General features: G+C 41.8%; 1 protein-coding gene across 1 annotated transcript in view; it reads right to left on the bottom strand.

The window, feature by feature from the left end:
• The window catches only part of LOC137285336 (uncharacterized), a 135,010-nt gene that overhangs the window by 97,034 nt on the left and 25,068 nt on the right, over positions 1-12,908 (bottom strand). Inside the window, exons 12-21 of the mRNA XM_067817701.1 lie at positions 12,718-12,886; positions 11,202-11,393; positions 10,435-10,611; positions 9,380-9,565; positions 8,384-8,563; positions 7,745-7,867; positions 6,999-7,190; positions 6,407-6,586; positions 4,633-4,845; positions 2,927-3,124 (exon numbers count right to left, since the gene is read on the bottom strand). Coding sequence (XP_067673802.1) covers positions 2,927-3,124; positions 4,633-4,845; positions 6,407-6,586; positions 6,999-7,190; positions 7,745-7,867; positions 8,384-8,563; positions 9,380-9,565; positions 10,435-10,611; positions 11,202-11,393; positions 12,718-12,886 — 1,810 coding nt within the window. The remainder of the gene's footprint in view (positions 1-2,926; positions 3,125-4,632; positions 4,846-6,406; positions 6,587-6,998; positions 7,191-7,744; positions 7,868-8,383; positions 8,564-9,379; positions 9,566-10,434; positions 10,612-11,201; positions 11,394-12,717; positions 12,887-12,908) is intronic.

The following is a 12,908-nucleotide window of genomic DNA, read 5'->3' as shown; positions in this document are numbered from 1 at the left end:
TCACACGTGCAAATATTCCAAAGGGGGGCACCTTCAATTGGTAGTTTTGTCCTTGACAAAGGAGGTGAGCTGTGTCCTCAAGTCTGGATGTATCACGATGTGTAGATGTACATCCTGAAGATCCTGCAGAGTGTCCTTTGGTTTTCTGAATCCGTGCAAATTTGGAGCTAAACTGTCCTCGACGTCACGATTGTGTTTACATGTTATTCATTGATTGCATCGATCTGATGAACATTTGATGTCTGTTGTCTTAGCACATTTCTCGTGAACCACCAGCAAACAACGTAGAAGATACCTAAAGTTGATGCAGTAGAGCATAACATGGTAGTCTGGCCAGTTACAAGTTGTAAGAATACCTTTTCGACAAAGTAAGGTTAATCAAGTCAAGGATGCCAACTGATTGAACTAATGATTCTTCGTTTGCATGAAGAGTGCAGATATGTCTCTCAGTCTAGCAAATCCAAAGAATGTGCGTCTAGCTGTCCAAGTTTGCTAACTTCCTATCTCCCGCCATGTAGTTGTGAAACTTAGAGTCGGAAGTAATGTAAACATCGTCGTCAAACTCTGGTGCTCTACAGAACGGTTCCAGCTTGTAAAGAGGAAATCTTCCCGCATTACACGCAGACTTAAGGTTCCATGAAACTTGAGAAATCGGCCTAATTTGCGGGATCGTCAGTGTCCCTATGCAGTTATCGACGATCCGATATGTCTCTGCTGAACGCAAGTCGTGCGTAGGTGGAAGATATTGGAATACCATCCATTGTAAATTATAAAACTTCGGCGTCTGTGTAGATTGTAGAATCCTCAAGCAGGTTTGTGAATACTCGTATGTGACATCAGAGGTTCGACATGGATGGAGGTGTTGACAGACGTCATAGTGGTAGATTTGCTAGATGTCTGCTGATTCTCTGCTGTTGCATAACCTGTCAGGTTTGTGAATACTCGTATGTGACGTCCGAGGTTCGACATTAATGGAGGTGTTGACAGACGTCATAGTGGTAGATTTGCTAGATGTCTGCTGATTCTCTGCTGTTGCATAACCTGTCTCGTGAAGGATGCCACGCACAACTTCCTGATGTACCGTTTATCTCGTGGAAGTCGAGGGTTCGCGAGATTTACCCATATGTTGACGATTTTCAGCTGAAGTCCCGACAAATCAAAGTATATGTCGAAAACCCAAGATGACCTCCAGTAGAGCTATAAAGAAGAGAGTGATGAGAGCTTGGTTCAGGTCAAATGGGACAGTTTTGGCATGAAAAGGCAAACGGAGGCAAATGGGGGTGAGTGATTTTACGGTAGTTTCAGGGAATTTAATAATAGGATTCAAATTTGCACTTAACTGAAGAATGAGGATCTGCTTGACAACGACATTAGTATCTATGTCGAAACGTCGCACTCACTGAATAAAAGAAGTTGTATATCCATAAATCATAGTCCTCATTCTTCATCTGCTCAACTTCTAGAATGCCTATCAAAGATATTCCACTGAACTGTCGGAAGGAGAAGGGAGATAAGCAAAAACGAGGAGGGGGCATGATAAGGAAAAACTACACTGCATGTACATGCATAATTATCTCACACTCACACTTCACACACAAATGTCGCTGTCTGATTGGCTGAGCGCTCTTGTATTATTTTCAATGCACGCCGTCTACAGGCGAAGTGTATTGCAATACACCCCGCTGCCAATAGCAACTCATTCGGTACTTTGTGATAGTTATCTCGATAAAAATTGCCTCACATTCCAATAAATATATTTTGACCTAACGTTCAAATGTAGTCCCTGTGAATATTAAAATGGGGAATGCTTACGTAAAACAACAGCAAGATGCAATATTCGAAGCGTTTGATTCTCACAGGTTGGCTGAAGTGTGCGATCCGATATTCATGCTTCAAACAGTTCAAAGTTAATATTGAGGTGTTTGGTAAGATAAATAAGTGACCAACCCACAAAAAAAAATCAAAAGCCCACTTCAGTTATGTGTACATAGAAATATCATTAATGGACTGTGAACAATGAATAGAAAATAAACCTGTCCCCTAAATACTTCCAAGCTCAAAATATTTCCATGCAAACTAAACAATCAAAATTCTCCGTTATGTACATGTGCATGAAAAGACATCGCAATAGCAATTTGAAAACATCATATAAATTATGTGACATATTTGATTTTTAGATGACCCCTTCTGTCCTACACCGGTATTGACACCGTTAACTAATGCAAAATGCACGTGCTTAAAGTCACGTGACATGATCTGCCGAGCATTATGTAAGGATTTGAGATGTGACCTGCCTATTTGAATGACGGGGTTGCTGTTCCGATAAGTAGCACAACACCCCATGACATGTGAGGTGTTGTGACTTGAAATAATGACAGCTCTTATAGACAACTTTCTTATTAACGAGTGATAAATTATGACATTTGAAATCCTCAATGGTAGAAGAATTATAAAGCCTCATACCAAATTGGAAACGGATAGCACTTATAGTTTTAAAGTAAAATTACCAAACACCGTCCTGATACATTTTCTGCCAGACTATAGCGGTGGCCACAAAATAATGCATCGGTGCTTCAAACAATTCAAAATTAATATTGAGGTGTTCGATAAGACAAATACAGTGGTCCCTCCAGACTAATGGGTTTATGTTCCCTCAATGGTACATAAACCGATGTTCCCCTCGTGACCTGTGAACAAGTAACAATGCCTGATTATACTTCAAAATAGATGCCTCTTCTCCACATCAGCACTTCACCTGAGAGAGTTACTTTATTTCCATTCAGTGTCATCTTCTCAGGTTATAAGTATTTCTCTAAGGTTAAAACGACCATCTAATAACAATCATAAGAAAATTCAAATATAATTTTCAACTTTTTTGGATTTAGTTTCTACTTCCAGTAAGCAACGTCCCACAAGCAACACGTACCTATGCAGGTAAGATTACCAAATCCCCATCGACCATTTTGAAGGCACTTCACAGTGTTGCTATTTTCAGTGGAAACTCCCGATGGCGTCGCCCCTGTACTGCAGTTGAACTGAAATGATTTCCCAAAAGTTGACCCGATCGTTGTTAGGTTAGGTTTGTTAAAGCCAGCGATATCCTCCACAGGTCCACAGTCAACAACTGAAACACGCGAAGGTGTAAAACATAAATACCCTTTGTAAATGACTAAGTACATTGTTTAAAATGGTGTTTCTCGAAGCTCTGGTATATGATTGATGACTTCCAAACTGCTGGTTCGATTAACCCACCAACAAACAATTTGAACTCTATTAGTTTTGTTAATTCCGTTCGACACAATGGTCTCTGGCCATCAGCGCTGATCATCCGCCCATAACATGGAATGCACGTGTTAGAACTTTATCTGGAATGTCATTCTTCTGAGCAGCAACAAAGAAGATGTGTTTGACGGAACCTCCAGACATAATCAGGGAACGAGCTGGGTTAAACAGAATAACTTACTGTGGTGTTTACTAATTAGTGCAATTTCTGCATGGAGTGCCAAATGAAGTGTTGTTCATATAATGTTATATAACGCATGTTCCATTATATGGACAGGTATAACCTTGTGTTGTATTCTAATGCCACATGTGTCTTTGTAGATTTCTAAATTTCCAGTTTGAAATAGCAAAAAACGTTTTGCATCAACAAACAAAACAATCAAATACATTAGGACACATCTCATTACAACGACTGTTCACGTGGACTCTTTTCTCCATATTGAAAAGTATATTTGTCTTCTTCTCTGCACGTTATCAATAAGTTTAGTTAGTTATATACCAAGCATTATCTTGTACTGACTTCATTCAGCATCTTCTTTTCTCTTTAATGTAAACGCCCTATTAGGAAGTGGTCAAGTGTAACATATAGGATTCTACTTTCACCGCCTCCGTGATATATTTTACCTGGACAAATATGCGAGTCGCTTTCGAAGATGTACGTCTTTGTCTCACTCTCATACTTTATCTCACCTGAACAGATGTGGAAGTCGCCTTGTAAGGTTTATGTCTTCGTCTTACTCTCATACTTTATCTCACCTGGACAGACTGGGGAGTCGCCTTGTCAGGTAAATATATTTATCTCACTCTCATACTTTATCTCACCTGGACAGACTGGGGAGTCTCCTTGTCAGGTAAATACATTTATCTCACTCTCATACTTTATCTCACCTGGACAGATATGTGAGTCGACTTGTCAGGTAAATATATCTATCTCACTGTTATGTTTTATCTCACCTGGACAGATATGTGAGTCACTTTGTCAGGTAAATATATTTATCTCACTGTTATACTTTATCTCACCTGGACAGACTGGGGAGTCGCCTTGTCAGGTAAATATATTTATCTCACTGTTATACTTTATCTCACCTGGACAGACTGGGGAGTCGCCTTGTCAGGTAAATATATTTATCTCACTCTCATACTTTATCTCACCTGGACAGACTAGGGAGTCGCCTTGTTAGGTAAATATATTTATCTCACTCTCATACTTTATGTCACCTGGACAGACTGGGGAGTCGCCTTGTTAGGTAAATATATTTATCACACTGTCATACTTTATCTCACCTGGACAGACTGGGGAGTCGCCTTGTTAGGTAAATATATTTGTCTCACTCTCATACTTTATCTCACCTGGACAGATTGGGGAGTCGCCTTGTAAGGTGTATGTTTTCGTCTTACTGTCGTAAGCACAGTAGAGGGTCTTGTTGAAGGTGGAATTATCCTCCTTCCTGCACTCTATAACAACCTTGCCCTTGAACGCAACAGGAGTTGTCGGGACAATCTGAACAACCCTCTCCTTCTGGACATCCGTCCCTTGGGGTGTCTGTGCCGAGCAGTTTGTCGCTGTAATGATGAAAGGTGGTGGCACAAACAATTTCAACACTGGGAATGTAACGTCTTTGAAGATTTTGACAAATATATTTGAAAAGACATAATATATTGTGAAACATAAACAACAAACAGAATCATTCTTAGCTTTCAAGCCGAAGTGTTGTTATATGGAAAGACAACGGTTTGAAGTACGATCACCTGTGCATATAAAAAAGCGTCTCTTGCATATGCAAATGAACCCCAGCACAAGAAGTCCATTTTTTCAGCAGCGGCATGTACAGCTAGTGCCCTGATGCAAACCTGGCACCTTCCCATCACTGAGGCATCGTCGCCGAACGAACTGGCGGTTCCTGCTGTGTTGATGTTGGATTCGGATTACGTCGTAAACGTGGTTGTATTTCAACACATATGTCGAAAGGGTGACAAAAAGGTGAACATGTAGGGTAACAACTTATCATTGGTCGATTAAGGTAATTCAAGGTCGTTCTTGTTGAAAAAACGAGCACGATAAAGTGAAATTCTCGTCTCAGAAGCTGACAGCACTCAGGGTCCCATTAGCAATTATCTGCTACATTGCTACATCTGTCATCTCACCCAATATCATAACGCCGCACCTCCAAAACAACCCCCTTCAAGAACATATGACCTGATGTAAGGTTCACATATGCGCCTGTAGACAAGAGTGCTGTCATCACTTTGGTAAAAATAGAAACGTGATTTTGTCGGAGAAGAGGATTCATTTCCATTCTGGAGCTCTGTAGTCCTTTCCTGGCGTGAGGTAGCTGAAAGAGTGATGCGCGGACCATCGATGACTTGATTGTATTGCTGACAATGGTGTTGCTGTGGACACGGAATCGACGTCGCGCTGCCAGGGACAAGACTGAAGTTCCAGGTCTGTCATTTTTCCAAAAGCGTGGCAAGTCGAACTTGTTCCAGAATATGAATTGCGTCTCTCTTCAGTTTTAAAACAGCACTGAGAGGAAATCTCGCATATCCCATGCTTCGTTGACATTTCGTAGCTTGGTTTCTATTCTTTGAAACATTGTACGCACTCTTTCGCTGGTTCAAGACCAAAATGTCATGCACAAGTGTAACAATGGAATTCTATATCCCAGTACCCTTTGCCCCTGTTGCATGCCTAACATCCTATAATGAGGTATGAGATAGTTTTGACGGTTAATGTGGAGAACATAAAATATTCAAGCGTCAAGCGTCTGAGCAGTCCTGCTTTCTTTTTTCTGGTGTACTACACGTAATCAACAGAAGTTGTTAGTCTGGTTTGTCGTCACATTTATCAAGCCCAAGAGATCCGTTTGTTCCTAGAGAACACGACAAGAACATCTTCAGGCGGATCACCATGTGCTGCTATCAATCAAGACAGACTCGACGTTCACACATGAAAAGGTGTTCATCTTCCATTGGTAAGAATCTGTGGCATGCCTCTCTCTTCTCAAGTTGCCTCAGCTGGAAACAAACTGGATCGACGGATTGTGAGTGCTAATTTGGACAATATTCACGTCTCTAACTCATTGTCACTGTGACATCCACCTGTACCTTCAGCCCGCCTACTCACCTGTGCAGGTAGGATCAGATCCAGACCAGTTTCCAGATGCCTGACATGTCCTCGTCTCATTACCACTCAAGGAGAATCCCAGCTTGCAGCTGTACATGATCTCATCCTCGTAGACGAAGGTCTGCTTCATACTGTGTATGGCGCCATTGGTGACATCACTAGGACGAGGACAGGTGTTCCCTGAAATACGAATCATGTGGAATAAAACCAAAATTAAGCAAATAGTAACTCCCAGGCGTTAAGTTATAAAGGTATTAAAACTGGAAACTAAATGTAAATCTCGTTTGAAATATCTTAATGTGTCGAGGAAGTAAATTAGGATGTTGCAGCTTTTGCTGTCTGACCATTTTGCCAGCTCTGTTGTATGACAACATGTGATATTGTGCTTATACAGTAGGTCCCGTCATGACGAACATACAAAGGACAGCTTAACCTCACTCAAGCGACCTCATAGCACTCACCATGTCATTGTTTTACGTATCCCGCAAACCATGTTCTATCCAGCCCTATGATGCCTTCAACCCACCAGTTCTGTCATCATGATAATTTACTTGTCCACATTACCACTACAGGAGTTACTGAAACTACTCACGGACACAAGAGTGGTTCACGCGGTACACGTCATGTCTCCGGAGACCCGTCTCCCCTTCCACGATGTACTTCAAGTTGGTCCCATTTTCAAACAGTTTGTATCCGTCCTTGCAGGTGCAGGTGTAGGATCCAGCGGGAGAGTTCAGACAGTTGTGTTGGCAGCCGCCGTTACCGTCACTGCACTCGTTGATATCTGTTGATGAACACGTGACGTAACGTACACTGCATCACCTCACCAGACAACGATATCTGCAACCACTGTTAGCCGAGGTAGGCAATTGTTTACATGAAATAAACTTCATCACCTCACCAACCAAAAGTACCTGTTACCACTGTTCGCCGGGGTTAGTAAATTGTCTTACTTCCGGTAAGAATAGTGGTTTTGGTTCAGTGTCGATATTCTCTCAGTACCACGGTATCTGTGGTATCACGTCCCAGAGTGATGTAGCATTCATCATGTCAACAGTTAAGAAGACTGTGATCATGCTTGCAGTGAATTTCAGTTTTTGTTTGAAATTATTTTGTTTTCAGTGTAAGGATCCTTAATTCAGTGGCAGGTATTAATCCCCACCCTCATTGTTCGAATACTCTATACGGTGTGTCTAGCATGTCGCTGTCTTCTGCAGTGGGGTGTATGAGCGTATGTATAAAAATAGCATCATGCAAAGAGAAGGATGTCACTGAAACACAGCACATGTTTTACTAAGTTGGCATTGAAATAATCAAATGCATGTTGTACACAGGCACCTTCACACTGCACGGTAGTCCCTGGTCTGTAGCCCGGTCTGCACACACACTTGTAGGAGCCAACAGCGTTCATACATGTCTGTGTAGCCAGGCAAGGGGACTTGATGACACATTCGTCTTCATCTGCACAGAAAACAACACATACGGTTTCAACGTAGACCGAGCTATGTATATCAGTTGGACTTAAACAACTTACACTTTAGAGGTGCATAACCCAGCCTGACAATAAATCTGGTTCTTCTCAGTTCCATGACGTCACTGCACACATTACCCACACAGGTTCTGACATCCCACAGGTGTACATCTCTGTGTGAGTGAGTGATTTTAGTTTTACGCCACACTCTGCAATATTCCAGCTATATGGCGGCGGTCTATAAATAATCGAGTCTGGACCAGACAATCCAGTTATCAACAGCATGATCTGCGCAATTGGGAACCGATGACATGTGTCAACCAAGTCAGCGAGCCTGACCACCCGATCCCGTTAGTCGCCTCTTACGACAAGCACAGTCGATTCGTATGGCAAGTATGGGTTTCTGAAGGCCAATTCTACCCCAGAACTGTCACGGGTCTGCACATCTCTAGACCATATTCCTGGCCCTTGAATGTAGCTGAGTTAATTGAATTCACTATACATACCAACACAGGAGACTTCCTCAAATGTGCCATCCGCTTTACACGTGAGGACGGCGGTTGTTTTGTTTGTTGTGGAGGCCCAATAGCCAGCCTCACATGTCAGTGTTACCTTGTCCTCGAACTCAGCTGGCTTGGCCACGTTCAGCGAGCCCATTGCAATTTTGGGAAGAGCACATTTTTTCCCTGAAACGAATGTACCTAGCTAGGAATCCATCATCAGAATCATCACAAGGATTCGTTTTACCAGGTTCATTGCGAAATACTATTGTGGATTTGTGTATATGTTGAGAAAAGGCTTCGTCGTTACATGGTTGAAATATTGCCGAAACAACGTTAACTGGAACAAGTCATAATCCATTTATATGTTCTCACAGTGAAAAGCTATGAAAATTGTGTGCGCTAATTCTGGCGAGTGAGGGGTTGCTCATTTGTGCTGTGCTTACTTTGATAAAAAGAGGACGTATTATTCTCCCTGTGCATAGTCTCACAAATGGAGAACGCATTATTCACTCTGAGCTTATGTTAACAGGTAGAGGACATATTATATTACTCTTTGTGCTAACTTTCACAAGCAGAGGACGTATTATTACACTGTGCTTACTTTCACAAGTAGAGGGCGTATTATACACCCATGTGCTTTCTTTCACAAGCAGAGGACTTATTATACGCCCATGTGCTTACTTTCACAAGTAGAGGACGTATTATACGCCAATGTGCTTACTTTCACAAGCAGAGGACGCATTATACCCCTTGTTTTTACTTTCACAGCTTGAGGCCATGTCATACACAGTTTGCCTTCCTTCACAAGTAGAGGAAATAATATTGACTCTGGGATTACTTTCAGAAATGGCAGACGTATTATACACTCTTACACTCTGTGCTTACTTTAAGAAGTTGAGGACATATACAATTTGTGCTTACTTTCACAAGTTACAGAACGCACTTTGCACACGGTGCTTATTTTCAAAATTGAGGTACGTATATACACTCTCTACTTACTTTCACATGTGGGGGCGGTATTGGTCCACGTGTTTGTGGTGTTACAGAGTCTTCGAGAAGAACCCATAATCTCATAGCCAGCCTTGCATGTGTATTCAACGATTGCCCCGTACGATGTCGCATCTGTCTTGGTGATGATGTTGGACTCAGCATTCGTCACATCAGGAGCAGCACCACACGTGGCAGCTAAGGGAAGACGGAATGGGTCAGACACTTGTGGGCTGTTAAGTCTTTTTGCATCACATGATTAAATACAGAATCCTACACTGGTAAAGTATCCCAGTTCCAGCTATGTGGATGTTTGAATAAGCAAGGAAACAGCGGCACCTGGAATGGAGTGTTATCTACCCGATTCCTGGCTTAGATAAGCCTTTCTTTTTGAATCTTGAGATCCGTCGGTCACATACTAAAAGGTTATGACACCGCCGTTTTCCTTTCGCCTGTCATATCAACCCGTGACTACCACAGTAGTTAGAGTGCTGAATATAACTGGCGATATCACGACCTTTTTATTATAGACATCATCAAGGGGCAAAACTCTCATCATCAAAATAAACCAGGCTCCGTCCGTTGACGCCTAAGTGCGTGTGTTCAGTCCGTACTAATTTTTAGTAGCCGTGAGAAATGCATCATACTGATTCTCAGCCATTGGACTGATATGGCTGATGAGATTTTTCGACCCGGGTGGTCAATATGGACATTTGCCAGTACTATATGTGCAAGATGGTTTATATTATTCAAGGGTATAAGATAAATTATGCTAGTATATTCCTACAGACACATACATAGTAATTAAGATTATTCTTACTGGTAGTTATCATATGTGATAATGGTACTCTGATTACGACAGAGTTAGGCTACTCCCACAGCTAGTATAGTATATAGGAAGTCTTTTTTCAAGGTAAGTTTACCTTAACATACACTGGCACGGGAGGGTTATCCTCACACACAGTTACCTAACATGTTCAGACAGATAGGTGGGCATTCTTTCAGACGGTAAGACAGTTATGTTAACAAACGATTACATAGGTAGATGTTTTCGTCACATTACTTACATTCACATGTGGGTAGCGTCTGCCACTTTCCAGATGTACTACACGTCACTTCCGGTGTCCCTTTCATCGTGAAGCCGTTGTAACACTCATACACAGCCTTGCTGTTATAGGTCACAGCCCCGCTATAGTTCTTCACGAAACCAAACTGAATGGCCTCTGGCGCTCCACAGTATACCACTGAAATATTGAAGTTTTCAGTAAACCCTTTCAAAGATTAGAAGCTTTTAAATACACCTTTGTGCGTACATTCCATGAAGATAATTAACTGCTTTGTAGTGCAATTTAGACCGTGCAGTCCGGGGGTTGTTATACGATGTAATAATGTTTTAGCTGTTGATATAAAGACATTGAGAAATTGTTATGTGAAACGTATTGCTAGACTTCTATATAAAAGTAATTCAGTGTTACTTGCCCTCACAGTGTTACTTACCCTCACAGTGTTACTCGCCCTCACAGTGTTACTTGCCCTCACATTGTTACTTACCCTCACAGTGTTGCTTACCCTCGCAGTGTTACTTACCCTCACAGTGTTTTTGCCCTCACAGTGTTACTTACCCTCACAATGTCAGTTGTCCTCACAGTGATACTTACCCTCACAGTGTTACTTACTCTCATAGTGTCAATTGTCCTTACAATGTTACTTATCCTCACAATGTCACATCTCCTTACAATGTTACCCTCACAGTGTTACTTACCCTCACAGTGTTACTTACTCTCATAGTGTCAGTTGTCCTTACAATGTTACTTACCCTCACAGTGTTACTTACCCTGACAAGTAGGATACCTTGGTTTGTCCCACTTCCCTCCTTTCTCACAAAGGAAAGACACAGTAGCTTTCTGGTAATATTCCTCCTGTTTGAAAGAGTATCCAGTGTCACAGCTGACAGTCACAGAGCTGAGATAGGCTGTATCGGCGGATGATTGCTTCATGTTGGCCGAGGCGGGAATAGCAGGGCAGTCTGATAAACGAATAACATTTTACAATACGACACAATTCTTTCAAGTGTCTCAACACATGGTAAGTTCTGGATGTACGATATTCGTAACTGTACCGACATTGCCACCGGAGGGCACAAATCATACACATGAATAAACTTATCGCAAATATCAGTGTGTTACCATCAACCATAAACAAAGGAACTTATCCAAACTTCAGGTGCGGTTATTTGCCGTTAACAGAAGCGGTCGTTTGTCGTTAACAGGTGCGGTCATTAGCCGTTTACGGGTGCGGTCATTTTCACGATTCTGCCATATAATTTTTTAAAAAAATAAAAAGCATCAATAACCGAGCACAATGTCAATATCTGATGTAACCAACAAAAACTGCAATAACATGCGTGATTCTCCTTCTCCAGAATGAGACGTTCCAGTCTTCATGGAGGATTTGTTCCAAAACATAAAGGTGTGGTACTGGCGGATCTCTCTGCATAGTCTACGATCCATGTCACAAGTATGCTCTGTGCAACTAAGATTTGACAGTCCAAGCTTGGATTGCTACCTTCTCTTGAATTAAGAAATCGTCAACGACATAACAAAAGATGTGACCTAGCATTGTCGTCTATGAAAACTTGCCCTACGTTCAGGGTCAGCGTCATCGAAATGTGTTACAACAACCCTTTCTGGGATGATTTTGGAGTTATTGATAGTTGAGAAGGCCCAAATTTCAAAGATGAAAACAAATTATGTCCCGTATTTTGTGTCTACCTGTAAAATATTTTATGAAACTTGATATTGACTAATTATTTCACGTAATGCTTGCCGTTAATTTTAGAACGTAAATATCTACAATCGTTGCATGGTTCTCCCGCATGGTGTAAATATTCATGCCAATAAACACCATGACTAAAACGGACATACAGGCAATACCTTAGCATCTCTACATCAGACACTTAAGTCTGTGCAAATCTTACCTGAGACACTATGCAAAGTGTGAACTAAGGATGTGTAACACACACGAATATAGTCATTTGTGTGTTACACACCAACATACCGCACCATTGTAACACCGCAGTTGATGTTTGGATCTGGATCTTTCATTACTTTTAACTCTATCATGAGTAGTGTTCATGAATCACCGTCACTATGGTGATGGTAAGTGAGTGTACCCCGCCCCATCGCAGCAACTCGTCATGAATATGTGCAATGATGAGTCGACTGAAGAAAACAGGGGACGTATGGTACAAGTCAAAATGAGCAAATGCACTAGTCATCGGTCAAGCAAAACACTGAAAGCTTTACTATGACATTAAATGTTGGTACTTACTGTTGATCAGTGGCGCTCACCTATTGAGAACTCAAACTTGAAACCCCCCTTGTCCTGGATGAGGCTAGATTTGAACCTGACGAAGAGAGTGGTTCCTCCGTTGACGCTGGGAAGAGATGACGTTAGGTCCCCGGTGTAGCCGCTGCCCGTGTGAAGGGCTGCAGCCGAGGCGTCGGAACCATTGTATATCTGGCGTATAGCGACATAGCCG

Source organism: Haliotis asinina, chromosome 5 (genome assembly GCF_037392515.1).
Source record: "Haliotis asinina isolate JCU_RB_2024 chromosome 5, JCU_Hal_asi_v2, whole genome shotgun sequence".
In the NCBI taxonomy this organism is placed as follows: Eukaryota; Metazoa; Mollusca; class Gastropoda; order Lepetellida; family Haliotidae; genus Haliotis; species Haliotis asinina.
This window is presented reverse-complemented; position numbering and strand designations above follow the sequence as displayed.